The following is a 26,302-nucleotide window of genomic DNA, read 5'->3' as shown; positions in this document are numbered from 1 at the left end:
CTCTCCTCAATGTTCTGGTCAGGCAGACGCTACAGATCTCTGAGCGCTAGAACATCTAGCCATAAAAACAATTTGTGCCTCATGCCATCTCTAGCCTAAACAGCTTACACGGGAATCATTACCTGTGTTCTGTATTTCATTCTACATCTTTAATAATTGACTCTTTCTCAAGTATTATGTGAATATATATGCATATCTCTTCATTTATACAGCTGTATATAGAGTACATAATGCATAAATCTGTACATAAATACTGTTCAAGAGATTATTAATACGTTATTAATACAGTTAATCAATCTCTCAAGAAGGAGAGACCAGGACGAGGTTGCAGACGAGAGTACTCCTCCCCTAATCATGGATGGTAAGGAGGCATACCAGGTAGGATTCTGGATTCCCATCACAGAGGATGAGTGCTGCAGTATCTGGTCGACTGGGAAGGATATGGCCCAGAGGAAAGGTCTTGGGTGAACGCCCATGATATCCTGCATCCCACACTCACATTTGAGTTTCATCAAGCTCATCCAACTCGATCCGCACCTCATCCCCGTGGAAGGCAGCAGAGTCAGACTGCCCCTCGCGTCCGGGGCCGCTCACAAGGGAGGGGCTCTGTCATGGATCAGACCTCTGTGGCTCTCTCAGATGGCCACCAGAGGCCCCCCTCACCATCGTATTAAGTTCCCCCTGGACTCATCACTGGACTATTTAACCAGCGTTCACACACACACTCACTGCAAAGTTTTGTTTTGCCCCATCCAACATTTCTGAGCATTTTCCCTACCAGTTTATTCTGTGTGTGACCCTGGACAGTTTGACTTCACTGATTCTCTGCCACATACCCTTGTGATCTTGCCTTCTAGAACTTTGATTGTTTGCTGGTTGCCCTGACTCCTGCCCAGTATAGTTTCTGCTTTCATCTTGCCTCTGACATTCCTGCCACTCTTGTTTGACCGTTGCCTGTTGTTAACCTTGCTTTATTCAATAAAGTGCTACAAATGGATACACATGCTTTGGACCATTCATTACAATTAGGATGCTTTGAAAGTGAACTAACCCTTTAGTTTGTGACGTCTTAATTGGTTCCCCTATTTAGATCCCCTCGTGTGCTCTGTCTTTGGTAGGTTAATTGTTCCACTGAGTTTGTTCCACACCGTGACTGTTCCTACTTGTGAGTGTTCCACATATGTGATTGTTTCTACAGATGTGTCTCTATATGTTTCTGTATCCCTGAAGAAGTCTTTGTATTACCGTGAGTGTTTGTTTGTAGTTAGTGTTTGGAGTCCTTGTTTATCTTGTCAGCCCAGTCCTGTTTAGTTATTTAGTCTTTACCCTAGTCGTTGTTTTCCCCCTCGTGGGTTTTGTTTTCCCCTTTTTGTTCAATAAATCCTGTGTTGGCACTTCCTGTCTGCATCTGAGTCCATCCCAACCCCTCCACATAACAAAACACAGGGTTTTATGATTTTACTCTACTGTACTCATAACAGTCCACTAGTGGAGACGGGATGAATTGATGTGAATCAGGTGTGTGTGGTGTGACCTCTGACCTCTGGCTCTGAAGAGCTTTGTGAGCAGCAGTTTGCTGATAAGCGGGAACAGCACCATCATCATGGGCACATATGCAGAACCCCATCCACGGTGAGTGAAGAAGATCAGCACAAAACACCACAGCAGCAGACTGCCATCAAAGAAGAGCTCGGCCAGATCCACACGACTCATGCTCTGAACCGCATACACACGCACACACACACACACACACAGTAATTTCAGGTGATTTGCTTCTATTTCTCTCATCGCCATCATCATCATCATCTCTTCAATAATGATACTGATTGGAAATAAAATGATTTATTGTTTAAATAGTGCTACTTCTTTGGCATAAAAAAGTGTGTTTAGGTAAGGTAAGCAGATTTGTTGAAGTGTGACATCAGATCAGCAATTTGGAGCAGTGGGTGTGCTGAAAGTTCTTTATAATTGCTGAAGGATCTGTCTGTCAGGGTGTGGGTTAGTGGTAGTTTCTAGCTGCTATTTCAACATTGTGCCAAACCGTGCATTTACCACGGCTATAGAGAATCTAGCAACCAGACAACAGATGAGTAACCGATCCTGAGTGGTGACATCTGTACATGCATTCCAGCAGCACACGTTAACATTCCGGAAGAATTATATCCAATTGTGCTATGCGTTTGGCCCAATGGAGGAAAAGCAGCTTTTGCTGTAGCAATACACCTTTCAGCAAACCTGCTACTAAGAGCTGCAGCTCTAGATTTCAGTTGGCTGAAATCACAGAATATTGTTTCTGGTGTGATGATGACAGATGAGTTTTTGTGTCAGTAAAGTGTGTGGTGTCTTGTCCATCACTCACCCTGTAGCAGCGGTTCTTCAGCAACGTGTGGATCAGTAGGAGAATGCCAACAGCGGCGGGTCCATACAGATAGGTGGCTGCATATAGGTTACTGTACCAGAACATGGAGCGGCCCATCAGCATAATGAGCCAAGCCACGAGCAGAACCATTAGCAGAGAGAAGATCCAGCTCAAGACCAGCACACACATCGCGCACACCAGATCACGCATGTACCGGCCAGCTGCACAGGTCATGTGACGCACCGACCTACACCCTGTCACATTCAGTGTTTCAATGAAGGAATGAATGAATGAATAAAGTGAATGAGTGAGTGAAATGAATTAATAATTAATGAAAAAAGAATGAATTACCCTAATGAAACAAAAATATATTGCAGTATATTGAAAGCGGCAATCATTTGTATATTTTTCAATATATTATTAGGGCTTTTCGATTCCACAATTCCTGGACCTGGAATCGAATGGAATCAATTCCAAGAATCGATTCCTCACTATTGTTTTCAATTCTTTTCCAATTCTTTTTTTTTTTTTTTGGATTAAAAGGAACTTAATCTCACCATGATGACTGCAGGATAGGTCGTATAATGTAGCCTTCCTATAATATGACGCTGGAAAAATTAATTGACGATACGAAAATTGTAGTTTTTTCAGCTTTGCCCGTGAAATTAGCCATAGCCCAGCTCAGCAGGGACATGCATTTATTGCATGAATTAAATAAGATATGAAGTGTCTACAATAAATGTGCACAGTTCAGCTGAATGATGAAGTTTACTTTGTATACTTTGAACAATATTAACAAACCGTACACTGAAACAAAATAACCAGAACATTAATGACTGATATAGCTCTGTCAATCAGATGCACTCTCGTCCACTGATCTATGCTTGTGACATATTATTTATAATTATCATTGGCTGATAAAAATGTTTTTAAAAAAATATTTTAGATGGTAATAAGATCAAGACCCTCAGTGACGTCATGATCTATTCGTTCATGCAGCGCTCAAAATTTTGGACAAGCCAGTTCCACCGTAAAATAACCTCTGAATCGTTTATATTATATATAATTGAAAATAATATTTTATCTTACAACTGTTGTAATTATGGCTTAGGTGAACTGTGCTTCTGAAACGAAAGGCTACATCCTAAAATTCAAATGATCAGGTCTGGCTCGTTTTCTTTCTGTTTATTTTCATGAATTTAAATGTGTACAGCCTTTGTCGGATGTAGCCTTCTGTTAGAGAGACTCCCATAGATAAGCTTTGTTGAACTGAAAAATACTCTGAATGAGGAGTCGATTCCCCTTGATGGAACCGATTCCAACCTTTGGAATCGACTCTCGATTCCCAACGCCTCGGAATCGATTATTTATAGATCCTATATATTATATGTATCATCAATATATTATTCAATGTATTCAAATATATAATAGAAAATAAAAAGGGGAAAATAATATATTACAATATATCACACTATATTTTAAGAAATATATTGGTAAATATATTTTCCTTTCGTAAGGGGAATGAATAAATTAACAAATTAATAAATAAATAGTATTAGTAGATATTAAAATAATTATCTAAACACAGGAACATCAATAAACATAGACAATGCAATACTTTAACAATATATTTTAACATATTTAACAATACTATTTTTAATAAAATCAAAAATATAATGAATAGTATAAATATTATAAAATACATCAATTATATAAGTCTCATGAAATTTAATAGTAAATCAAAAATGTTCAAAGAAGTGTTCTTTTTAAAAATGCCCATAAACAAAATGTCTTAAACATTAAGTGATAACATGAAAATAAACAAACACAATTAGTAAAAGACATATTAGGTCATGTTATCCATTACGTACCCACACTGCTGGTTAACAAGCATTTCCCGCCCAGGTAGATCACCGCGGCGACAGCCACCAGGTAGTTGATAACAGTGCCAACGTGAGCAGGATATGACACCATCATCAATCCAAGCATGTCGAAGAACACCATGGTACCATGGCGATACTCAGAGGAATCCGCCAGTTCATCTGACATCACCAAGTGCTTGAGGACGGACAGGATGTTGTCGCCTGATGACAGAGATAAACATGAAGTCCATCATTCTCAAAACAACTGATACATACAGTATTTGTCCAACTGTATAAAAAACGGTCTCTCCTCACGCTTCATGTTTAAGGTGCTCACACAGCTATAAATCTAAGTCAACAGCTGAATGACGGATGACACATTACAGCAGCATCAGTGACGTCTGATCCACAGAGAATTATTATAATACCATGAAACACACAGCACTGGCTCTACATTCTGATTGGACAAACCAAGGTTTAAAAGTTATGCAAACATAAGTGTAGCACATGAGCTGAATACAATAGTCTATTTGCTTATAATACTAATGGCTTATTCATTTTGGTCTATTTGCTTATAATACTAATGGCTTATTCATTTTGATTATTATTTTTATTAATAAACATAGTTACTTACGGAACATTGGTATCTTTCATTATATTGCTCTTCTGCAGCTTTACAAAAACAATACAACAGTCAAAGTCAATCATTACATTACAGAACAAGAGAGCAGATCTAACACACACACACACACACACAGACACATGCATTTACTGAGCAAGTATTAACATTTACATTTAGTCATTTAGCAGATGTTTTTATCCAAAGCTACTTACAAATAAGGACAATAGAAGCAATCAAAACTAACAAAAGAGCAAACAATAACAAAATAACAGAGCTGCTAATGAAAAGTGTCAGTTAGCTTAACGCTGTCAGGTGGCTGTGGATTTAGAAGAGGGACACGAAGGAGTAGGAAAAAATTGTTTTTAATAAACAAACTTTGACCATTCAAACGTAACATTAATCAAGGACAAGGGAGAACAGAATGGGCTCAAACTCAAATAGGGCAGATAACAAGGGGCAGACAAGTGATGAGGACAACTAAAAACAAGGGAACAGGTGATCTAAATGAATGTAGATGAACTAAAAAGGAGCAAACTGGAACTAAACGGAAACCAACACATTGTAGATATCGACCCGCATCAATAGTAATAGTAACATCTGTGAGGGGGCAGGCGCCCCGGAGGCTGGTGCAGGACAGAAACAGTGTAGAGACAAGGAGAGCATTCAGGGTAGAGCAGGAAGTTGGGGTTGCCATGGTGGAGCTGGTAGCTCGGGAGGACATGGCGGATCCTCTGTGACCTTAGCCAGCTTGGCCACGGGTCTTGGGGAGAACTAGGGAATCTGGGGTCACTCAGGAGGTGCGGGCTCTGGTGGGTGCTCTGGAGGAGCAGGCCCTGGAGGGCGCTCTGGCGATGAAGGGGGGTTTGAAAGGGCCAGTGGAGGTGAAGGAGACTCCTGAGATGATGGAGAGCTGGATGGGACCAGCGGAGATGAAGGAAACTCAGGAGACGTAGGAGAGCTTTCCAAAGTCGATGCTGGTTTGATGATTGGAGCTAGGGAGGCACTACTTGTTCCAGACTCTACTCTAACTCTACCTCGAAGTCGGAATTATTTAAATAGAGAGAACTAGATTAATTAGCTTGATCAGGGAAAATCACACGTGGGGTGGATATTGCATTGGGTTACAGAACTGTGCTCCTCAGCCTTCTGGAATGCCTGGGGCTCAGGGTGAATTTTGTCAAGAGCTCACTGTCCCCCAGCCGACTAGTGTTAGACTCAGTAACGATGAGGGCAACAATGGTGAAGGAGCGCGCTGCGGCTCTACAGCGACTTGCGGCCTCTTTCAAAATAGGTGCTTCTCGACCCCTAAAGACATTCCAGAAGCTGCTGGGTCTTATGGCGGCGGCATCACCGGTGCTGGAGCTCAGGCTGCTACGTATGCGCCCCCTCCAATATTGGCTGAAACCGCGTGTTCCACCTCATGCATGGCGTCACGGATGCTTGAATATCAAGGTGAGTCAGGACTGTATTTCGGCCCTGACCCCTTGGAGGAACATGCAATGGATGGAACGGGGTGCTCCACTTGGTATGGTTTGCAGAAGGAAAGTGATCTCCACAGGCGCGTCCAACAAGGGTTGGGGCGCGCTGTGCGAAGGAAAACCCGCTTTCGGCCAATGGTCGAAAGAGGAGAGCAGGCTTCACATCAACTGCCTCGAGATGACTGCAGTTAAACGAGCCTGCCAGAGCTTCCTGTCAGACCTAAAGAGCCACCACGTGCTGGTCAGATCAGACAGCATGACGGTGGTCTCTTACATAAATCACCAAGGTGGGCTGTCATCGACGCGTCTCTTCAGACTAACGTCGCGACTGCTGGAATGGACCCAAAGCAATTTGGGGTCCCTGAGAGCAGTGCATCTTCCGGGCAAGCTGAAGAAGGGCGCGGATATGCTGTCAAGAAGCGGAGTCTCCTCAGAAGAGTGGAGACTCCACCCGCAGACGGTTCAGAAGATATGGGAGGTCTTTGGCAGAGCGGAAATAGACCTCTTTGCCTCAAAAGACAACTCTCATTGCCCAACATATTTTTCCAAGATCGAGGACGCGTTGTCCCAGGACTGGCCCAACTATCTTCTTTATGCTTTTCCTCCGGTTCCTCTGATTCCCCAAGTAATTAGGTGGGTCAGGGACCAGAGATGCAGGGTTCTGCTTGTAGCCCCATTCTGGGAAAATCAGCTCTGGATAGCCGACCTGTCGCAGATGCTGACTGCAGCCCCATGGCCCATTCCCCTGAGACGGGACCTCCTTTCTCAGGCGGACGGGACGATTTGGCATCCACACCCAGAGAAGTGCACCTTTGGTCACTCGACGGTAGCCCGCGAGACTCCCTGAGCGTGTGCTAGACACAATTTCACAGGATAGAGCTCCGTCTACACGACGCCTCTATGCCTCCAAATGGTCTGTGTTCTCCACATGGTGCTCAGACCATGGTGAAAACCCGAGCACTTTCGAAAACCCAAGCACTTTCGATAAGCCCTAATTGCCTAGAATTCGGGCCTAATGACTCGAGGGTCGTCCTGAAACCGAGGCATGGCTATGTGCCAAAGGTGCTCTCCACACCCTTTAGAGCACAAGTGGTAACCCTCTCTGCGTTACAAAACACAGAGGAGGATCCAGGGCTGAATCTACTTTGCCCAGTGAGGGCTCTAAAAGTCTACATAGAGCGTTCTGCGCCAATAAGACGATCAGAACAGCTCTTCACATGCTTTGGAAACCGCACCAGAGGGTTACCGGTCTCTAAGCAAAGACTTTCAAGGTGGATTGTTGATGCAATCCAGCTAGTCTACTCTTCTCTGGGCCTGCAAAGCCCAATTGGAGTAAGAGCCCATTCGACGAGAGCAGTGTCTTCGTCTTGGGCATGGTCTAGTGGTGTGACTATCGCAGAAATTTGTGAGGTGGCTGGCTGGAGCTCGCCATCCACATTTGCTAGATTTTACAATCTAGACGTCCCGGCGCTTCATGCTAGGGTACTTTCTGTGTGAAGGCCACCTTCTTGTTCCTCATTTGCATCCTCTTGGCCATTCTTGCCCAAGGCTCAAACTCTACTCGTAATCACTCGGTCCCTTGGGTACTGAGGCGATACGAACACGGGATGATCAGGCTAGGCCAGACGTAACCTCATTGAGCTTATTCTGCCCCTAGTTGCTATTGTAATATCTTGGTTTAACAAATCAAGTGTGATTGCGTTGGTCGTCCTCCCTTCTTAGCATGGCGTGATTGAACTGGGTTCCCATATGCGTCTTCGACGCAGTACGAGAGAAGTATTGAAAGGGAACGTACTCGGTTACTAACGTAACCTCGGTTCCCTGAAATACGGGAATGAGTACTGCATTCCTTGCCATGCTAAAAAGGCTGCACAACTCAGTCGTCGCTTCAGTCGAAGTAACCTGAATTCCTGTGGCGAAGCGGGCAATATATAGCCAGATTCCCCGCCCATTTCGGCCAAGCCATTGGTTTGTTTTAATAACACTGCATGATCCAATGGCTGTACAGTTTCACTGCGTGATTGAATAAGGCTTCAGTTCAGGAGAAAAAAGGGGTTTTTCCCATATGCGTCTTCGACACAGTACTCATTCCCGTATTTCAGGGAACCGAGGTTACGTTAGTAACCGAGTACGTTACTCTTTTCAGACACTCTGTGTCCATCTGCTTGACGCTGAATTACACATGCGCATCATCATCAGCTCCTCGGTTCTCAAATCTGACGCGTCCAACAGAAATGGTTCTTGATTGAGTGTACTGGTTACCGATGTAACCGGTTCTTGACTCGAGAATGAGTCAATCTTTTGTTCATTATCTGGCTCGGCTCTGTGTTCATCTTCAGCTCTCTCTTCACAGCAGTTCAGTCAGTGTACTGTTTGAGTAAATTAATTACTCCGGGATATTGGTTTATTTTAACTCAGAGGGAGTGTCAACCACATTTAAAAAGTTAACAGATTAAGTAATTTGTGGATTAATGCTTATTGGAGATGCTAACCGTTTCAAACGATTCAGTTCGACTAATGAACTGATTCAAGAAGAAACGATTAAATCGAATGATTCGTTCACAAAACGGATATCACTACACTGCAGCGAACGAACTTACAACAGACCAAGAGAAGACAATGCTGAATAAAGTTGTAGTTGTTATTATTTTTGGACCAAAATGTATTTTCGATGCTTCAACAAATTCTAACTGACCCTCTGATGTCACATGGACTACTTTAATGATGTTTTTATTACCTTGCTGGACATGGACAGTATGCCGTACACACAGTTTCAATGGAGGGACTGAAGCTCTCAGACTAAATCTCAAATATCTTAAACTGAGTTCCGAAGATGAGGTTTTACAGGTTTGGAACAAAATTAAGGTGAGTCATTAATGAAATAATTGCAATGAAACCCTTCAATGAAAAAGTCAGTGAACCTGATTTTATGCCTCTTTGAGATGTAACAAAAATACACTGTTGACTTACAGAATGCAATCTTCTAGAGGGCATATAAGTCTGAAGTAATGAATTTAGGTAAAGAGGTGAAGAACCATTGGTGGTTTTGTAGGTAAATATTAATACCTTAAATTTTAATGCGAGCAGCTATTGGTAGCCAGTGCAAACTGATGAGCAGAGGTGTGACGTGCATTATTTTCCGCTCATTAAAGATTTATTTTGCTGCCATGTTCTGAATTAATTGTAAAGGTTTGATAGAACTGGCTTGAAGACCTGCTAAGAGGGCATTGCAATAGTTCAGCCTGGACAGAACAAGAGCTTGAACAAGGAGTTGTGCAGCATGTTCCGAAAGAAAGGGCTTGATCTTCTTGATGTTGAATAAAGTAAATCTGCAGGACCCGGCAGTTTTAGCAATGTGGTCTGAGAAATTCAGCTTATCCACAGGAAACCACAGGAAACAGATGATTCTTCTGCACAATCTGACTTTGCTGCAGCCTGGAATTGAACTACTGGTTTCGTCTGGTCAGAGGAGAACTGGCCCCCCAACTGAGCCTGGTTTCTCCCAAGTTTTTTTTCTCCATTCTGTCACCGATGGAATTTCGGTTCCTTGCCGCTGTCGCCTCTGGCTTGCTTAGTTGGGGTCACTTCATCTACAGCGATATCGTTGACTTGATTGCAAATAAATGCACAGACACTATTTAACTGAACAGAGATGACATCACTGAATTCAATGATGAGCTGCCTTTAACTATCATTTTGCATTATTGACACACGGTTTTCCTAATGAATGTTGTTCAGTTGCTTTGACACAATGTATTTTGTTTAAAGCACTATATAAATAAAGATGATTTGACTTGACTTGACTTATCATCAATCACAACACCAAGGTTTCTGGCTGTTTTGGAAGGAGTTATGGATGAAGATTGGATGGTAAAATTTTTATAAAGTGATGGGTTTGTTGAAACCACAAGCAGTTCTGTCTTAGCCAGGTTGAGTTGAAGGTGATGGTCTGTCATCCATCAAGAAATGTCTGTTAGACAAGCTGAGATCCGAGTAGCTCTCATCGGATAATCAGGATGGAATGAGAGTTAGAGTTAAGTGTCATCAACATAGCAGTGATATGAAAAGCCATGTTTCTGAAAGACAGAACCTAATAGTGAACTGAGCTCGGAGGCTCCCCAGTAGCTAGATGTTGGGACTTGGACACCTCTCCAAGTGCGGTTCCTGAGATGCCATTTTCCAATAAGCTTGACAGGAGAATCTGGTGGTTCACAGGTATCAAAAGCAGCAGATAGATCCAGCAAGATAAGTATTGAAGATTTGGATTCCGCTCCTGCCAGTCTTAGGGCTTCATTAACTGAGAGCAAGGCAGTCCCGGTCGAATGTCCACTTCTGAAGCCAGATTGGTTGCTGTCAAGGAGGTTGTTCTGTGTGAGAAATGTAGAGACTTGGTTGAACACAAATTGTTCCATTGTTTTTGCAATGAAAGGTATACGGATAACCAGTCTGTAGTTCTCTAAAAAATTAAGAGTTAAGAGTGGGTTTCTTAAGAAGTGGGGTTATATGAGCCTGTTTTATTTTGAGGGAAAAACAGCAGTGTGGAGGGATGTATTAACGATGTGAGTGAGTGAGTGCACAACGGCAGGAGAAATTGCTTGAAGTAGTTGAGATGGAATATGATCAAGTGGACTTGTAGTAAGATGATTGGAAAGGATGCGTTTAGAGACTTCTGCATTAGAGAGTGAAGAGGAGGATGAATATGTTTGCTGGTAAGATGTGCTTGACAGGTTGTGGTGTGGCAAATTGTGCACTGAGGTTCGTAATTTATTTAATATTAATAAAGAATGTGGTTAAAATCGTCAGCTGTTAGAGTTGATGAAGGAGGGGAGAATGAATACAAAGGAGGGAGGAAATGTTTTAAAAGACTGTGAGATTTAGGCAAATAGTTAATGTTGTTGTGATAGTATGTAAATGTAGCAGTGGACACATTAGCAGAGAATGAAGAGATGAGTAATCAATATACATTAAGGCCAGTAGGATTTTGTGATTTGCGCCGTACAAGTACAAGTTTTAGGTTTTTAATTTAGGTTTATTAACTAAACCAGTCTTGAACTTCAGCAGCACAGAAATAAATTTCATAATATTACGAAAGCTGAAGGAGTCTCTTCTGTAGTAATGTCAAAAGATGAATCTGTTTAATAACTGACATTAACCACTTTTGCACAAGCTGTGAAATGTACTAAAAGCTTGTGTCACTAGAAACTTTCTTTTGATCTTTAAAAACGGTCAGGGTTTATTATAGGCACACGTTGCAAAATTAGCACTGAAAAGGCACAGACAGTTATTTTTGTGGCTTACCTTATGCATTTATTGGAGTTTCCCTTTCAGACACTACATTTATGGGAGGAAAATATTTAAATAAATCACTTAACATGACTTTCTAATGTTTGCACAGGTCAGTTAACTGATATTTGTGCCATTATTTCACATGTCTTAAAGCATATGCTAATTTGCACTGCTCTTGGTAGATTGTTGGTCATTATGGAGATGATCTGTGTCTATGTTCTTTAATGTGCACATTGTCAGTTAATCACCTGCAGAAATTTACACTCAAATCTGCTCTTTTATGGCATTATAGTGCTCTCACACTCATTTTCCCTGATTTATTTAAAGTAAAACTAGCTCTAAGAAATATTTCTATGCATAAAGACCTTATTAAAATAGTGTCCATCTTTTGATACGTCTGACTTCTGATTTTGTCAAAGTGTTAGTCTTATCAGAACAATAACACTTAGCGAGAGAGTGTGCTTGTGTTTGTATAATGAGAGTGCAGCTGGTCTCGGGTATGATTTTCTTTCGTTAAGTATCTCGAGTATCTTAAACAAACCAGCTGAGAACTTTCTGAATGAAAACATTCTCTCTGGAGCAGATGTTTTATTTCCAAATGTTTTCATATGAGGCTGTAGCTCAGGAATCAGACGTCTCACCTGCTCTCTGGATGGAGTCGGTGTGGATTCGCCCAGGAGTGTCATATTTAGTGTGATAGATGAAACCATTCTCTATGAATGCAATATCAATTCCTGCAGTTTGAGATGGAGGAAGATTTGCACTTAAAAAAGTCTTAAACATGGTCTGACAGTCTCAGTCAACACTTCTGGTTTTCTCATTAGCAATATCATCAGCAATACATCACTTAATAAAATGTTTTTAATGTAAATACATTTCTTAATCTGTAAAACTTGTTAATTCTGTATTGTTGTACAGTAAAGTTCTGGCAGCTACAGCTGCTGGTTTTAGTTAACATACTTTTTATTTTATTATTAAAAATTTGTAGTGTTTATCGCATACCAGGAATATTCCCAAAGTCCCTGAAGATGCGGAAGTCTGTGTCTGAAGGAATGAGTCCGCTCTGGAAAATGTCCTGACCAACCACTGTGGCGAACGGGTGAACAGCGGCACGGGCGTAAGCCTGGGCCAGCCACGGGTTCTCCGGACCTCAAACACACACACACCGAAAGACATGACAGACACACATGACTGAGGCTCATTCTACCTCCTTTACTAACCCTCACGTTTAGTCATAACAGAATAGTCACATTGTTCTTTTCCATGTCGTGGAAGTGAATATGAACAGAAAAATTAACTAACTGATGAAAATTTCTGTTGCACAGAAAAACAAAACAGACACATCTGGTTAAGATCAGCCATCCTCAATATTTCTGACTCCCAAAACTCCATGTGGGATAATATTTTTCCTCTGGTTCATCTGATGTTATATATATATATATATATATATATATATATATTTATTTCTTTTATTATTATTATTATTAATAGAAACCTGGAGTTTTTCCAATCAAAACGTAATGTAATCAAAACTGTGCTGAGTTTTCCTCACAATTCAGATCATTTATTTATCTAGTTTGCTCATAGTTGTGAGACATAAATGTGGTAAAAGTCACAATTGTGAGGTATAAATTTTACCTCACAATTCTGACGTTTTTGTTAGAAACGTGAGATAAATGTCATCCTTTTTATTCAGTGGTGGAAACAAGATTCTATAGGTTCCTGCTCTTTGTAACCGGTGTATTTACATTTAATTTACAGCCATGCCTGATTTACTGGATAAAGATAAAATATTTGGATTTTTAAGAATATTGTTACTTGCGATTTCTAACTGATATTTTATATATTACCAGAGGGTGAAACAAATATATTTATTATAATATGCTATAAAATTAAATTTCAAGATTTTACTAATTTAATAACCTTTCAAATTTTTTAAATTAGGCTTCTTCATTTTTCCCAGTTATATATCACAGTCTCACAATATCTTATCTTATCTTATAAATGCTGTGACAAATTCTTCCCAGTTTTGAGAGGTATTTTTGAGAATATCTAGACTGGAATGAGGCTATGAACTTACATATGTGTGCCATTTAATAAACACAAAATTGCATTTAACAATCAGCTGTCATGATGATTATTGTTAAAACAGGACATCACTGTGTGAATCAAATGTACATTCATTCTTATTAAAGTTATAACATTATTCAGTCAAGAGCAGAAATTGATGTTACACTTGTCTTTTGTTGTTTGAATTAACATTACGACAAAAACAGCAACATGTTTATTAGGCTACTGTCTAAGACCAAAAGCGCTGATAAAATATACTGACACTCATCTGATTTACTTAAAAAATTGTTTCTATTCACTTAAAGGTGACATAGAATGCCACAAATAGCTTTTATAAGGTGTTCAAACACAGTTTTGTGGCTGCAGTGCGTGAAAACAACCAGCCTATAATGGTAAAAATCCACCCACTCATTGTTTAATAATCCCCAAAAAATCTTAGACATTCTTTCCACATGAGCAGTTCCAGACAATGTCAGCGCCAAATAGCCATTACAAGTGTTGTGTTTTGGGATTCACCAATGAACATAGGAGTCCCTAGACCGCTGAGGACGCTGTAGTTTTCGAAAGAAATGTCCCAAATAATAACCGGATCTGTGCTAATCATTTTACACCAGACTGCTTCACAAACAAGGGTCAGTTCAGCGCTGGAGTTGTGCAAAGATTACTTCTGAAGGGAACAATAACAACACTTTGTGCGCAAACGTCCAGAATATAGACAAAGTAAACATCACACATCATATTTTGTTGTTCAAAAGAGCATCTTGGCTAAAGCTAATGTTACTAAAGCTACAATTGTTTTATTGCCTGTTTTCACTAATGCTGCCTTCACATGCTACCAGAATGATCGCGAATAGGAATGTGGTAGATAAAAATTGTGTTTGGAAGAAATGTGAGGTCAGTAACACTGTCACCACCAGTTAAACCGTAACACTGGTGGTATACCCGTGAGCATGAGCTCTTGAAGCTCTGCAGTCATCTAAAAAGGGAAGCAGGAGCAGCAGCTCATTTTCATTTAAAGAGGATAATGCATAAACAGTGGCAATTTCAACAAGCTATAAAAAAAAAAACATCTGTAGGGTATTTTGAGATAAAACTTCACAAACACACACTGAGGACATCCGAGACCAATTTAAATTATTGTATTAATTCTATGGCATTGCTGTAGAGGAGTGGAATGTGATGCAAATCTAAACTGAAACTAAAATTCATCATGCTATTATTGCTAGGCTAGCTCACACTGAATTGTTTTTAATACATTACATGCATGAAAGACACGTGATAGAGACGCGTAATATGATTTGTCAAGTCAAATGCTCTGTCCAAATACCCACACTTGCAAAATATTGGGCACTTGAGAGCATGTGCGCGCGACAGGAAGTAAGTGTGCAAGACTGTCCAAGTTCTTAAAAATGCCAAAGCGCAGTGCCCTTAACGCACACTAAATCCACAAATACTTCAGAGCGGTATTCAAGGCTTCATGTATCCCATCATGCATCATGTTCTGGAAATAAATCATGAGACTTTTTGCCAAGATCACAAGAGATAACGGGTAACTTTTCCAATGTAAGTGAAATATTAATAATAATTAGATATTACATATAATTTGGTAGTAAAAGAAAGTGCTTCAAGTTTTATTGGTGCAAAAGTGGATAGCCTATACTTATTTTGTACATCATTTCCAACTGCTTTTTATCACTTAATAAGAAGCAACAGAGATTAAATTGTGTCATCTGTTATAGGGACTACTGAACAGACATTTAAACGTTTATTTTAAAATGCAAAGTACAAATCTTTAAACACTTGTGAATTTTTAACACTTTAAGTGTGTCCCATCAGGTAATGAAAAGAAGTTGTAAACGCACTTGTGGTCTTCATCCTCACTTTAACACTTGTGTCAAATACAGGAAATACATAATTGAAGTAGTCAAGTGATCGAGTGCAAAAGGCCGCAAGTGTGGGTACTTGGACAAGGCAATAATCTAGCAGGCAGGAACTGCTGTAGTTTTAAAGTAGAGATATTATTCCCCTTTTTACAATATGTAATAAACTGTAAGTCTCTGGTGTACCCAAAATGTGTCGGTGAAGTATCAGCTCAAAATACTCCACTGATCATTTATTATAACATTTTGAAAGTGCCTATTTTGAGTGGAAGCAGAAACACGCTGTTTATCGGGCCTTTGTCTTTAAATACAAATGAGCTGCTGCACACTGTCCCATTTTCCAGAATAGAGCTGTGTCATTACAGCTCCATCTTGCTAAAAACATCTGTTTTGGTTCTGATTATCATGTTTATCCGCTGAACTCATGCGTTTTATACCATATGAGTTTAAACTTCTATTATAAGGTTTTCTGAGAGCACACATCTGAAGCACATGGATAGAAAAAAAAACTGTCACAGCATGTGAGTACTAAACTAAGTTCTTATTCATAAAGAAATGTACGTTAAAAATTCACACGAGTTACAAAAACAAACAAACAGTTGGTTATGTGAAAATGATGCTGGTAAATAAATTGCATGTTTATTTTAGATCTTCAATAAACAAGCTACAGGTAGTCCAAAATGCAGCGCCTAGAGTCCTTACCAGGTCAAGAAAATATATAATCATATTACCCCAATTTTAGTCTCTGCGCTGGTTACCTGTTGAGTCATCATAAGACCTTAAATGCTTTAGCTTTCTTAAATTGTGATTGCATTTGCATCTTATCAAATGTGCATTCTTATTCTTTAGCTAGGGTTAAACTAATACATTTTACTTTTTTTCCGGAACATCAGCTATGCTAATGATGTCTCTATTTGTTTCTATGTTTTGCAACTAGATTTGCACAAGCTCCAGTCTGGATGCAGAACACCTCAGAAGAGATGATGCTGACCCTCAAGAGGACCTCAGATGATCCATACCCTATATCAACATACAGAACTAACAAATATTGCTGCATGTGTGACTGCATCATATAATAAATGCTGTTAATAATGTTCATCGTCTGGTTCTGGTTTGGAACCAGAGTAAAACTATCGTTAGGTATGTGGTTCAGTATAATGGCATTTATGTGTTTTGCAGTATGTTTCTGTAAGTGTGTTTGGTTTTTGCTGGTGTGGTTAAAGACAAATTTCAACCATGGTTGACAATAAAGAAGTATTTTATTGTAAATCAATACATCCACTGCTCTGTTGTTTTCTCTGATCCTGGGACTCCAGATAGTGTTCTGTTCTCATCTGTGCAGCCAAAGAAAAAACACTTACTATGTTTTCCTCAAACTTTCACCATGGCATCTGGTACACCGGTGTCGCTTGCTAAATCAAAATGACGGCGCCGTGGGTATAAATTTACAGATTAAGGGGCGGTAATATTATGAAAAGATCCCTTTGCAATGTCACAAAATCAGACACGCTCATTTTTTGTGGGTTAATCTTTTTCACGTTTCCTTGGTTGGTAGATGTACCAGGGACCTGATTATAGCAATTAAAACCTGAAAAAGTCAGATTTTCCTGATATGTCACCTTTAACACTATTATGAGGACACTAAAAAAAATCACGATCTCTATGATTTGCTTGAAAAGTAGATTGTGAACGTCTTTAACGTCTAATCGGCCATCCTCCTCCCAGTTTTTCAAGGCTATGTGAATTCTGGGGTGAATGAATATAAGAAATATCTTGATTTTGAATTGTTGCAGCTGACTGCCATGTTTATTTTGTCTTCTGGAGTTGACTGGTTGAGAAGCGCTGGATTAGTGTGAGTAAATGACGACTGATCTGTGGCGCTTGTTCTTCCAGAAACAGAGCAGATTTCTTCTACCGCAGCTGTTGAGCTCAGATACACACCTGTCTGAAACACCAGCTCTTTCCCTCCCACTCCTGCCGCCTCCAGGTTCACAAACGCTCGCACCTGCTGAGCCCACGGATGCTGGGTAATGAAGCCGTGACTACCCTGAGAGAGATGGAGATCAAACTCGACCTCTACATGCATGAGTGTGTATGTGTGAGTGACAGGGAGTGATTGTGGCACACACACAGTGAGACCATGAATGATGTCAGTAATAGAGATTCACATCAAACCAGCAGAACACATTTCAATGAAATGATCACGTGCTCACTGAGGTCAAAGGTCAGCTGTGCTGTGGCCTCTCACCTGCAGCATGGTCTCCTCAGCCCCGTTGAACAAGAAGATAACGCCATGTTTGAGAGGTGTGGAGAGATTCGCTAGAGAATGTAAAATCTCCAGCATTACTGAACAACCAACGGCGTCATCACTGGCTCCTGAAACACACACACACACACACACACACACACATACACACACACACACACACACACACACACACATAACATACATGTGTCATTATTCACCCAGATCTAGAAAGATGACTCAAAGAAAAAAATAAAGCATACTACAAATACATAAAACCAATTTATACAATACAATTTAAGCATGGCAATCAAATTATCTGCTTTTATCAAAAGCAAATTACAGTGCATCCAGGCTAACTTTGTTTACCCAACACATGTTCCTTGAGAATCGGACCCACAACCTTTTGCACTGCCAATGCAATGCTCTACCACCAAGCCACAGGAACACTTAAACATTAATGTTACTGAGATTTCATTTCCCGGTTTTCTAATGATTGGGATTGACACAGGACAGACTGCCTTTAGATAACTTCTTATCTAATGATCTCCACATTCATTTCACCGCTCTAGAGTCTGAATGATCACTGAATGATGGCGAGAGGCTCATTTAAAACGTTTTATTTTTTTATTTCCCTACTTAAGGAGAAACAGCTGAGATGAAGGCACTTAATTCAATTCTCATTTACATCTCATTTAAGTCTTAGAAGTTATAAAAGAGCAACTTATGAGCAATAACATTTCATTAACTCTCACTAATGAGCTTCATAATACTCACTGCAAGACATGAGTAGCATCATGTTGATATTTAAATCAACATTGAATTTATCTTGAATGAGATGTGACTGAGATTCTCAAAGAAACTGAAGGATGAATTAAGGAAGAAGCATAACTCCATTAAAGCATAAACAGTGGGTACGGAATGTATTCAGACCCCCTTACATTTTTCACTCTTTGTCATATTGCAGTCATTTGATAAATCATTTAAGTTCTTTTTTTTCCTCATTAATGCACACATAGCACCCCATATTGACAGAAATATTTGCAGATTTATTAAAAAAGAAAAACTGAAATATCACACTAAGTATTCAGACCCTTTGCTTTGTCACTCATATATTTAACTCAGGTGCTATCCATTTCTTCTGATCGTCCTTGAGATGGTTCTACACCTTCATTTGTTATTAGACTGATTGGACTTGATTAGGAAAGCCACACACCTGTCTGTAAGACCTTACACCTCACAGTGCATGTCAGAGTAAATGAGAATCATGAGGTCAAAGGAACTGCCTGAAGAGATCAGAGACAGAATTGTGGCAAGGCACAGATCTGTGCAAGGTTAGAAAAAGATTCTGCTACACTTAGGGTTCCTAAGAGCACAGTGGCCCCCAGAATCCTTAAATGGAAGACGTTTGGGATGACCAGAACTATTCCTAGAGCTGGCCGTCCGGCCAAACTGAGCTATCAGGGGAGAAGAGCCTTGGTGAGAGAGGTAAAGAAGAACCCAATGATCACTTTGGCTGAGCTCCAGAGATGCAGTCGGGAGATGGGAGAAAGTTGTAGAAAGTCAACCATCATTGCAGACTTCCACCAGTCAATGCTTTATGGCAGAGTGGCCAGTGCAAGACAAATGAAAGCCCGCATGGAGTTTGCTAAAAAACACCCGAAGGATTCTCTGGACTGATGAGACCAACATAGAACTTTTTGGCCTTAATTCTAAGCGGTATGTGTGGAGAAAACCAGGCACTGCTCATCACCTGTCCAATACAGTCCCAACAGTGAAGCATGGTAGTGGCGGCATAATGCTGTGGGGGTGTTTTTCAGCTGCAGGGACAGGACGACTGGATGAATGAATGCGGCCAAGTACAGGGATATACTGGACTAAAAGGTTCACCTTCCAGCAAGACAATGACCCTAAGCACACAGCTAAAATACTGTTATTGAATGGCAGCCAGAGCCCTGACCTAAACCCAATTGAGCATCTCTGGTGAGACCTGAAAATGGCCGTCCACCAGCGTTTACCATCCAACCTGACAGAACTGGAGAGGATCTGCAAGGAGGAATGGCAGAGGATCCCCAAATCCAGGTGTGAAAAACTTGTTGTATCTTTCCCAAAAAGACTAGCTATATTAGATCAAAAGGGTGCTTCTACTAAATACTGAGCAAAGGGTCTGAATACTTAGGACCATGTGATATTTCAGTTTTTCTTTTTTAATAAATGTGCAAAAATGTCAACAATTCTGTGTTTTTCTGTCAAAATGGGGTGCTGTGTGTACATTAATGAGGAAAAAATGAACTTAAATTATTTTAGCAAATGGCTGCAATATAACAAAAAGTGGAAAATTTAAGGGGGTCTGAATACTTTCCGTACCCACTGTAAACTCAGAGGGGTCACTGAAGCGTTGATGAAATGATCTAGAAACGCACCGGGGCTGTTGGCCACCGAGTCAAAGTGGCAATTTGCAAGCATGAAGTGCTGTGCGGTGGTGTTTGGCTGAAGTTTGACGGCGATGTTGGTTACACGGTCGTAGCAGCTGGAGAAGAAGCAGCCGCTGGGCCTCTGGATGTCCACCGTGATGAAGTGAGGTCCGGTTTCACTCTCAGACCGGATCTGCTCGATCTGATCCAGCAGGTAGTTGACTGTGGTGATCTCGTTCTCTGGACTCCCGACGGTCCTCGGCCCGATGCTGGTGATCCGCTCCAGGTGCTTCCTGATTCACAACAGAAGAGTGTTACAGATGTGCTATGGACTTTGTACTGCCCTTATTCTCTTGTTATTTATTTATCTACAGATATGGGTTTTGTTGAGTTATTGAATTGAAGCGGAGAATCCAAAAAGAGTTTCATAGTATCTGTGTATAATGACAATAAAGACTATTTTAGTATTCTCTCCTATCCTATCTTAATCAATCAATCAATCAATCACCTTTATTTATATCGTGCTTTAAACAAAATACATTGCGTCAAAGCACTGAACAACATTCATTTGGAAAACAGTGTCTCAATAATGCAAAATGATAGTTAAAGGAAGTTCATCATTGAATTCAGTTATGTCATCTCTGTTCAGTTTAAATAGTTTCTGTGCATTTATTTGCAATCAAGTCAATGATATCGCTGTAGATGAATACACTATTCTATTCTATTAATTCTTTATGAATTTATGAAACATTTTCAATGAGGTGAATAGCATTCATTTGGAAACATGAATTGTCATTTAATGCCAACTTTATGCATCATTAGAGGAGATACAGTATTTGCTGTGTGATATGTAAAAATAAACATTGGAAGATCTTTTTTCTTTCTTATTTAAACGATACAATGCAATGAACTAAAGACCTTCATGTGACATTTTGTATGTTGCTAGAGATATTTACTATTTGAAATTAAAAACAATACTGGTCACTAAAATGAATCTTTTATTATCCCTTCAGATTCTTTTAATGCTTCCTTGTTTATTAAAACCCAGTAAACAGATATTATTAATGCTTTAAAGTTGATTTTTCATACACTCAAAAAAAATACTCTTTGAATGAACATAAAAAAAATCATGGAAAGGATTTCCACATGATTAATTTGCTTTATTTCAGCATTATGCAATTCTGTTACTCCAATTTAATGTACTTACTTTGGGTCAACGTAATTTATTAAGGTTGATTCAACTTATTTACTATGGTTGGGCAAAGCTTAATTTAATAGTGTCAACCCAACTAATTTGCAATGTTTTGGACAATGTTTTTAATAATTATGTTCATTTTACAAAATAAGTTTAAGTAAACTTAACAAACCTTAATAGAGTCAACAAACAACAAATGAGTTAATTGTACCTGAAAATGTTAAACAATGATGACATAAAATTTGAATAATGCCATATTAGGAATGCCACCCCTTGCATTAGGACCATGAGCAGCTGATTAATATTACTCTTCATTCAGACCTTTCTATAAATATAGTTGATCAATTATATCACAAACACATTTGAAACATAAAGCAACATTTCAAACCATTTGTTTCTTTGTTTTGTTCTAAAACTTATAAGCACAACTTCATTGCTATGAGTTGTATTACTCATCTACCTATCTAATGGTGCTACACTTCTCCAAGAGGGTGACAGAATAACAATTACCCATAATACACTGCAGAAATCCTCAGCCAATGAGATGCAAGTCTGTGTTGGTTTCATTAATCAGTTACTATTACGCAACAATGTTATGTTGGCTGAACAAATAATTTTTAATTAAAGCTGACAATACACACTTTTTTGTTGAATGAACTAGATTAAATCAAGTTCACATTGTTAAATAATTGTTTTTAAGTAATCATAACATGAATGGATTAAGTAAAATTAGCAAAGGTGAAAGTACATTTTTTTGAGTGTAGTCTATGTCATCGATTTTATCTATGGTTAATTCAATACATCAGAGCTGTCATGATAACACTCTGGTAAACTGCATCAACCACAACTGTTATAAACAACATCAGTAACCAGAGTACCAATAACAGTAGTAACCACTACAATATATGTAAACTGACTTTATAGTCAGTGTTGGGGAGTAACTAGTTACATGTAACAGCGTTACGTAATTTAATTACAAAATAAATGTAACAGTAATCAGTTACAGTTACTAAGAAAAAATGAGTAATTAAATTACAGTTACTTATGAAAACTGTAACAATTACAAAGAGGATTACATTTGAATATTTACACACATCCACATACAGCTTATTTCTTTCCCAAATTGCACTAAGACATATGGCCCATGATCTCCGCGAGGCGGAGAACACATTCGTAGAATTCAGTCATAAAAATGGAATTCAGCCTATAACGCGGACGAAATATGCCACATTTTGGATGAATAAATCAAAAGTAGGTCGTACACTTGAATAAAAACGCGATATGGACTGGTGTCTGTGATTATTAAGCCGCAAAAAGACTGAATATGAATCCTGCATGTCCTGCGTGTCTGTGGAAATCAGGCGCTGACTGGACATCGGGAGAACCGGGACTATTCCCGGTGGCCCGGCAGACGATTTGGCCCTCTACTTAAATATTGTTATTGTATAATTGCAGGCCGAATATACTAAAGCGATTATTTCCGAATCTCTAATAAATCATGAATCGGCAATGATTCATGACTGGCAGTCGTGACTGACAATGGTTGGGCTCGCGCGCTCTCTGCGCCTCCGCCGAACGGTTTGGATCAGACTCAATGCGAGAGAGAGAGAGACCGGAGTGAACTGTGTAAGCGCACAGCTGGAGCAGAAGCGACACTTCTGTTCAGGGTTTCAGGTATAGGTCAGTCTCATCTGTAAATATGCTAATGTAGTTTTGTCTTTTAGTCAAGCAACAGCAGCACATTGCTCACACTCACACAAAATACTTTATAAACGACGTCATTATTATCTATTGTAATGTTACAGCAGTAATTTAGCAGACAAATCATCATATTTTATCATAGGTTTAGGGGGAGCTAGTGCATACAAAAACACAACCCTTAGGAAAATTTATGTAGCCTATGGTATGGTACTAAGCGTGGTTTAACCATGGACTTTGTAGTAAAAATAAATACAAGTGGTAATTCATTTGCCAAAAAAAAAATGCACTTACAAAACATGGTAAAAGTCAAATAAAAATCTTCAGTATTAAATTCATGAGAGAGATGGATGGATAATGAAAGATTTGGTTTCAAAAACAGTATCTATAAACTATTTCTTTTGATTTTAAATCTGCATTGAACTTCAGATCTCATTGAAGTAAAAGGCAGTACTAAAGTCTGATTGTGTGGTGAATGTGTTCAAATGTGATCATCTTAATTCAAGTGATGAAGGATGGTGAAAGTCTGACAGTATTGAGCACTACTTTAAGGTTAAACCTGCCTGGTGTAAATGGTGGAAGATGATTAACAGTTGCAAATAAACATTCATTAGAAATTTATAAAAGTAATCAAAAAGTACTCAAAAGTAATTAGTTACATTACTTTTTTAAAGTAATTTAAAAAGTTACACTACTATTACATTTTAAATAGGGTAACTTGTAATCTGTAACCTATTACATTTCCAAAGTAACCTTCCCAACACTGTTTATAGTAATATATATATATATATATATATATATATATATATATATATATATATATATATATTTATGTATATATATATATAGCCCTACACATAAAGACAAGTATAATTCTTATTGTTAATCATGAGTCAACAACAAGTTTAGGGGGTCTATCACAACCATAAACACTCGAGAAAACTTTAGTATTTAATACCATATATTGCATTATGTAAATTTACCCTTTTATTACGTATTCTTGAAGTGATATAACGTGATTACGCAATACCATCGTAAACAAAGTACCATGGTATTTTCACCTGACTGTGCTAAAGTATACCTGGCGCGGACGGAGCTGAAGTGTCCCGGGCTGCTGGCGATTAGCTGCTGGTCTGAGATCAGAACCAGAATCCACAGCAGAAACCCGAACCCGAGCAGCAGAATCAGCACTGCGCTCTCGCCCATCAGCGGCTTGGGCTCGCGGCTCTGGAGCGCATTCAGAGCGGCCTCCTCCTCATTACTGTCCCGCTGCTGCTGCTGGTTCTGTTCAGCTCTGGTTCTGCGGACCGTGGAGTCTATCTCCCGCAGCTGCAAAATCTCTGAATCGCTCATTGTGTCCTGAACGAGAAGAGTGAGGCTCAGTCAGACCTGGAGCGGTACGGTTTTACCAGTTTTACGCCCCTGTTGTTCCTGGTGCGTCCAGTAGAGGCCTGTACAGTACGAGACTTCAGAAAAGACCCGTCTAGAATCGCGATTATTGTTCAGCAATCGGGCAATTTTGCCACATTTATAATTAAATAGTTCGAATGAATGTCAATTCATTTCTAAGTATTAATAGACAGTTCTGTATAATTAAGAGACAATAAAACAAATTATTGACGTTCAGGTAGAAGTAGTAGACTAACATTTGCATACACATGTGCTTTTTGTTTTCTTTGTTTTAAGAACTTAGACTTATATGTGCTAGCTATTTTAATTGTTATCTCTAGCTCTCTAAAAATGCCTTCATGAACCTTGAAGAGGCTCGAGCGCATGTAAATATATATTTTTCACATTATTTATATCAGCAGTTCTTTTTATTTATTATATTTATTTATATCTTATTTATTTTTCTTCATTTCATGTATGAATGGAAAGTGGTATTCTGCTTATTTTTTTGTTTTAATCACTCGGGTCAGTAGATCGAGTTGTCCTATTGTGTGGGTCAGCAAATACAATGTTTTGTTTTCTTTCTTTTAAAAAGGCCAGGCAGTGGCCAAAAAAATTCAAAGTGACTCAATCTTTCCAGGCATTCTGCCAAGTCAGAGCCTGTGCTGGTATAGAAGATGAGGATAAGATTGATGCAATACACTCAAGGAAAACATGGTCAAACATGACATGAATAACTGCAGCTCAATCACAGTTCTATGGGTGATTCTATAACTGGAGATACATTTGACACTACAGAAAGTTGAGGAAAAAAAAAAACTTTTCACTAACAGATTAATTTTTTTCAGTATCTTATTGAAAACATGTTTAATTTTAAGAATTCATTGCTTTCCAAACACAAGTTACTTCCTTTTTTTTTTTACTTTACTTTTACTAATGAAAAAAAAACTGTATTCTCGTAGACTCCAAACTCAATTTTAATTCTCATATCACCCAAACTATTAAGGAAGTACAATTTAATCTATCCAATTTTCGATTTATCAGAAATTCATTGTCCACCCGAGCAGACAAAATGTTTATGCATTCACTGATCTTTTTCGCATATGACTTACCGCCTCACCAGCTGGTCTCAGGCCAACCACACCACTTTGAAACCAATACAGTCCCTATACAAACAAACACTTAAAAGTTCTGGATAAGAAACAACGTCATTTTCATCACTGCAATGTATCTGTCAAAATAGAATTTATTAAATTGGGAAAATCTTATTAAGTTCACAAATATCTGTTTAGCATATAAAATCCTTCATGGCCTGGCTCCTTCACCTCTTGAGTAACACCAGTCGCCTCACTAGAGGAACATCCAGAGGAGACTGTGTTATTCCATTCAGGAAAACAGCGTTTAGTCAGTCAGCCTTCTCTATTAAAGCCTCAAAAGAATGGAACAATATTCCAACACCAATCAGAGAAATCAATAGTAATAATAAAACGTTGGCTCCTTAAAGGGTGAGTTCACCCAAATATTACAATTATGTCAATAATTACTCACCCTCATGTCGTTCCAAATCCGTAAGACCTCCGTTTATCTTAGGAACACAGTTTAAGATATTTTAGATTTAGTCAGAGAGCTCTCAGTCCCTCAATTGAAACTGTGTGTACAGTATACTGTCCATGTCCAGAAAGGTAAGAAAAACATCTTCAAAGTAGTCCATGTGACATCAGAGGGTCAGTTAGAATTTTTTTTAAGCATCATAAGTACATTTTGGTCCAAAAATAGCAAAAACTACGACTTTATTCAGCATTGT

The 26,302-nt window shown here is 39.1% G+C and overlaps 1 protein-coding gene across 1 annotated transcript in view; it reads right to left on the bottom strand.

Annotated features, from left to right (window-relative positions):
* Positions 1–24,549, bottom strand: part of LOC127953349 (endoplasmic reticulum metallopeptidase 1) — a 41,016-nt gene extending 16,467 nt beyond the window's left edge. The window contains exons 1-9 of the mRNA XM_052552549.1: positions 24,191–24,549; positions 20,226–20,509; positions 17,806–17,933; positions 17,499–17,604; positions 12,610–12,756; positions 12,249–12,341; positions 4,231–4,443; positions 2,360–2,613; positions 1,542–1,716 (exon numbers count right to left, since the gene is read on the bottom strand). Of these exons, the coding sequence (XP_052408509.1) occupies positions 1,542–1,716; positions 2,360–2,613; positions 4,231–4,443; positions 12,249–12,341; positions 12,610–12,756; positions 17,499–17,604; positions 17,806–17,933; positions 20,226–20,509; positions 24,191–24,462 (1,672 nt within the window). The 5' untranslated portion in view covers positions 24,463–24,549. The remainder of the gene's footprint in view (positions 1–1,541; positions 1,717–2,359; positions 2,614–4,230; positions 4,444–12,248; positions 12,342–12,609; positions 12,757–17,498; positions 17,605–17,805; positions 17,934–20,225; positions 20,510–24,190) is intronic.
* Positions 24,550–26,302: the final 1,753 nt, after the last annotated feature.

The sequence above is a fragment of the Carassius gibelio genome, chromosome B3, assembly GCF_023724105.1.
Source record: "Carassius gibelio isolate Cgi1373 ecotype wild population from Czech Republic chromosome B3, carGib1.2-hapl.c, whole genome shotgun sequence".
NCBI lineage: Eukaryota > Metazoa > Chordata > Actinopteri > Cypriniformes > Cyprinidae > Carassius > Carassius gibelio.
The sequence above is the reverse complement of the archived record's forward strand: the minus strand, read 5'-3'. Positions and strand labels throughout refer to the sequence as shown.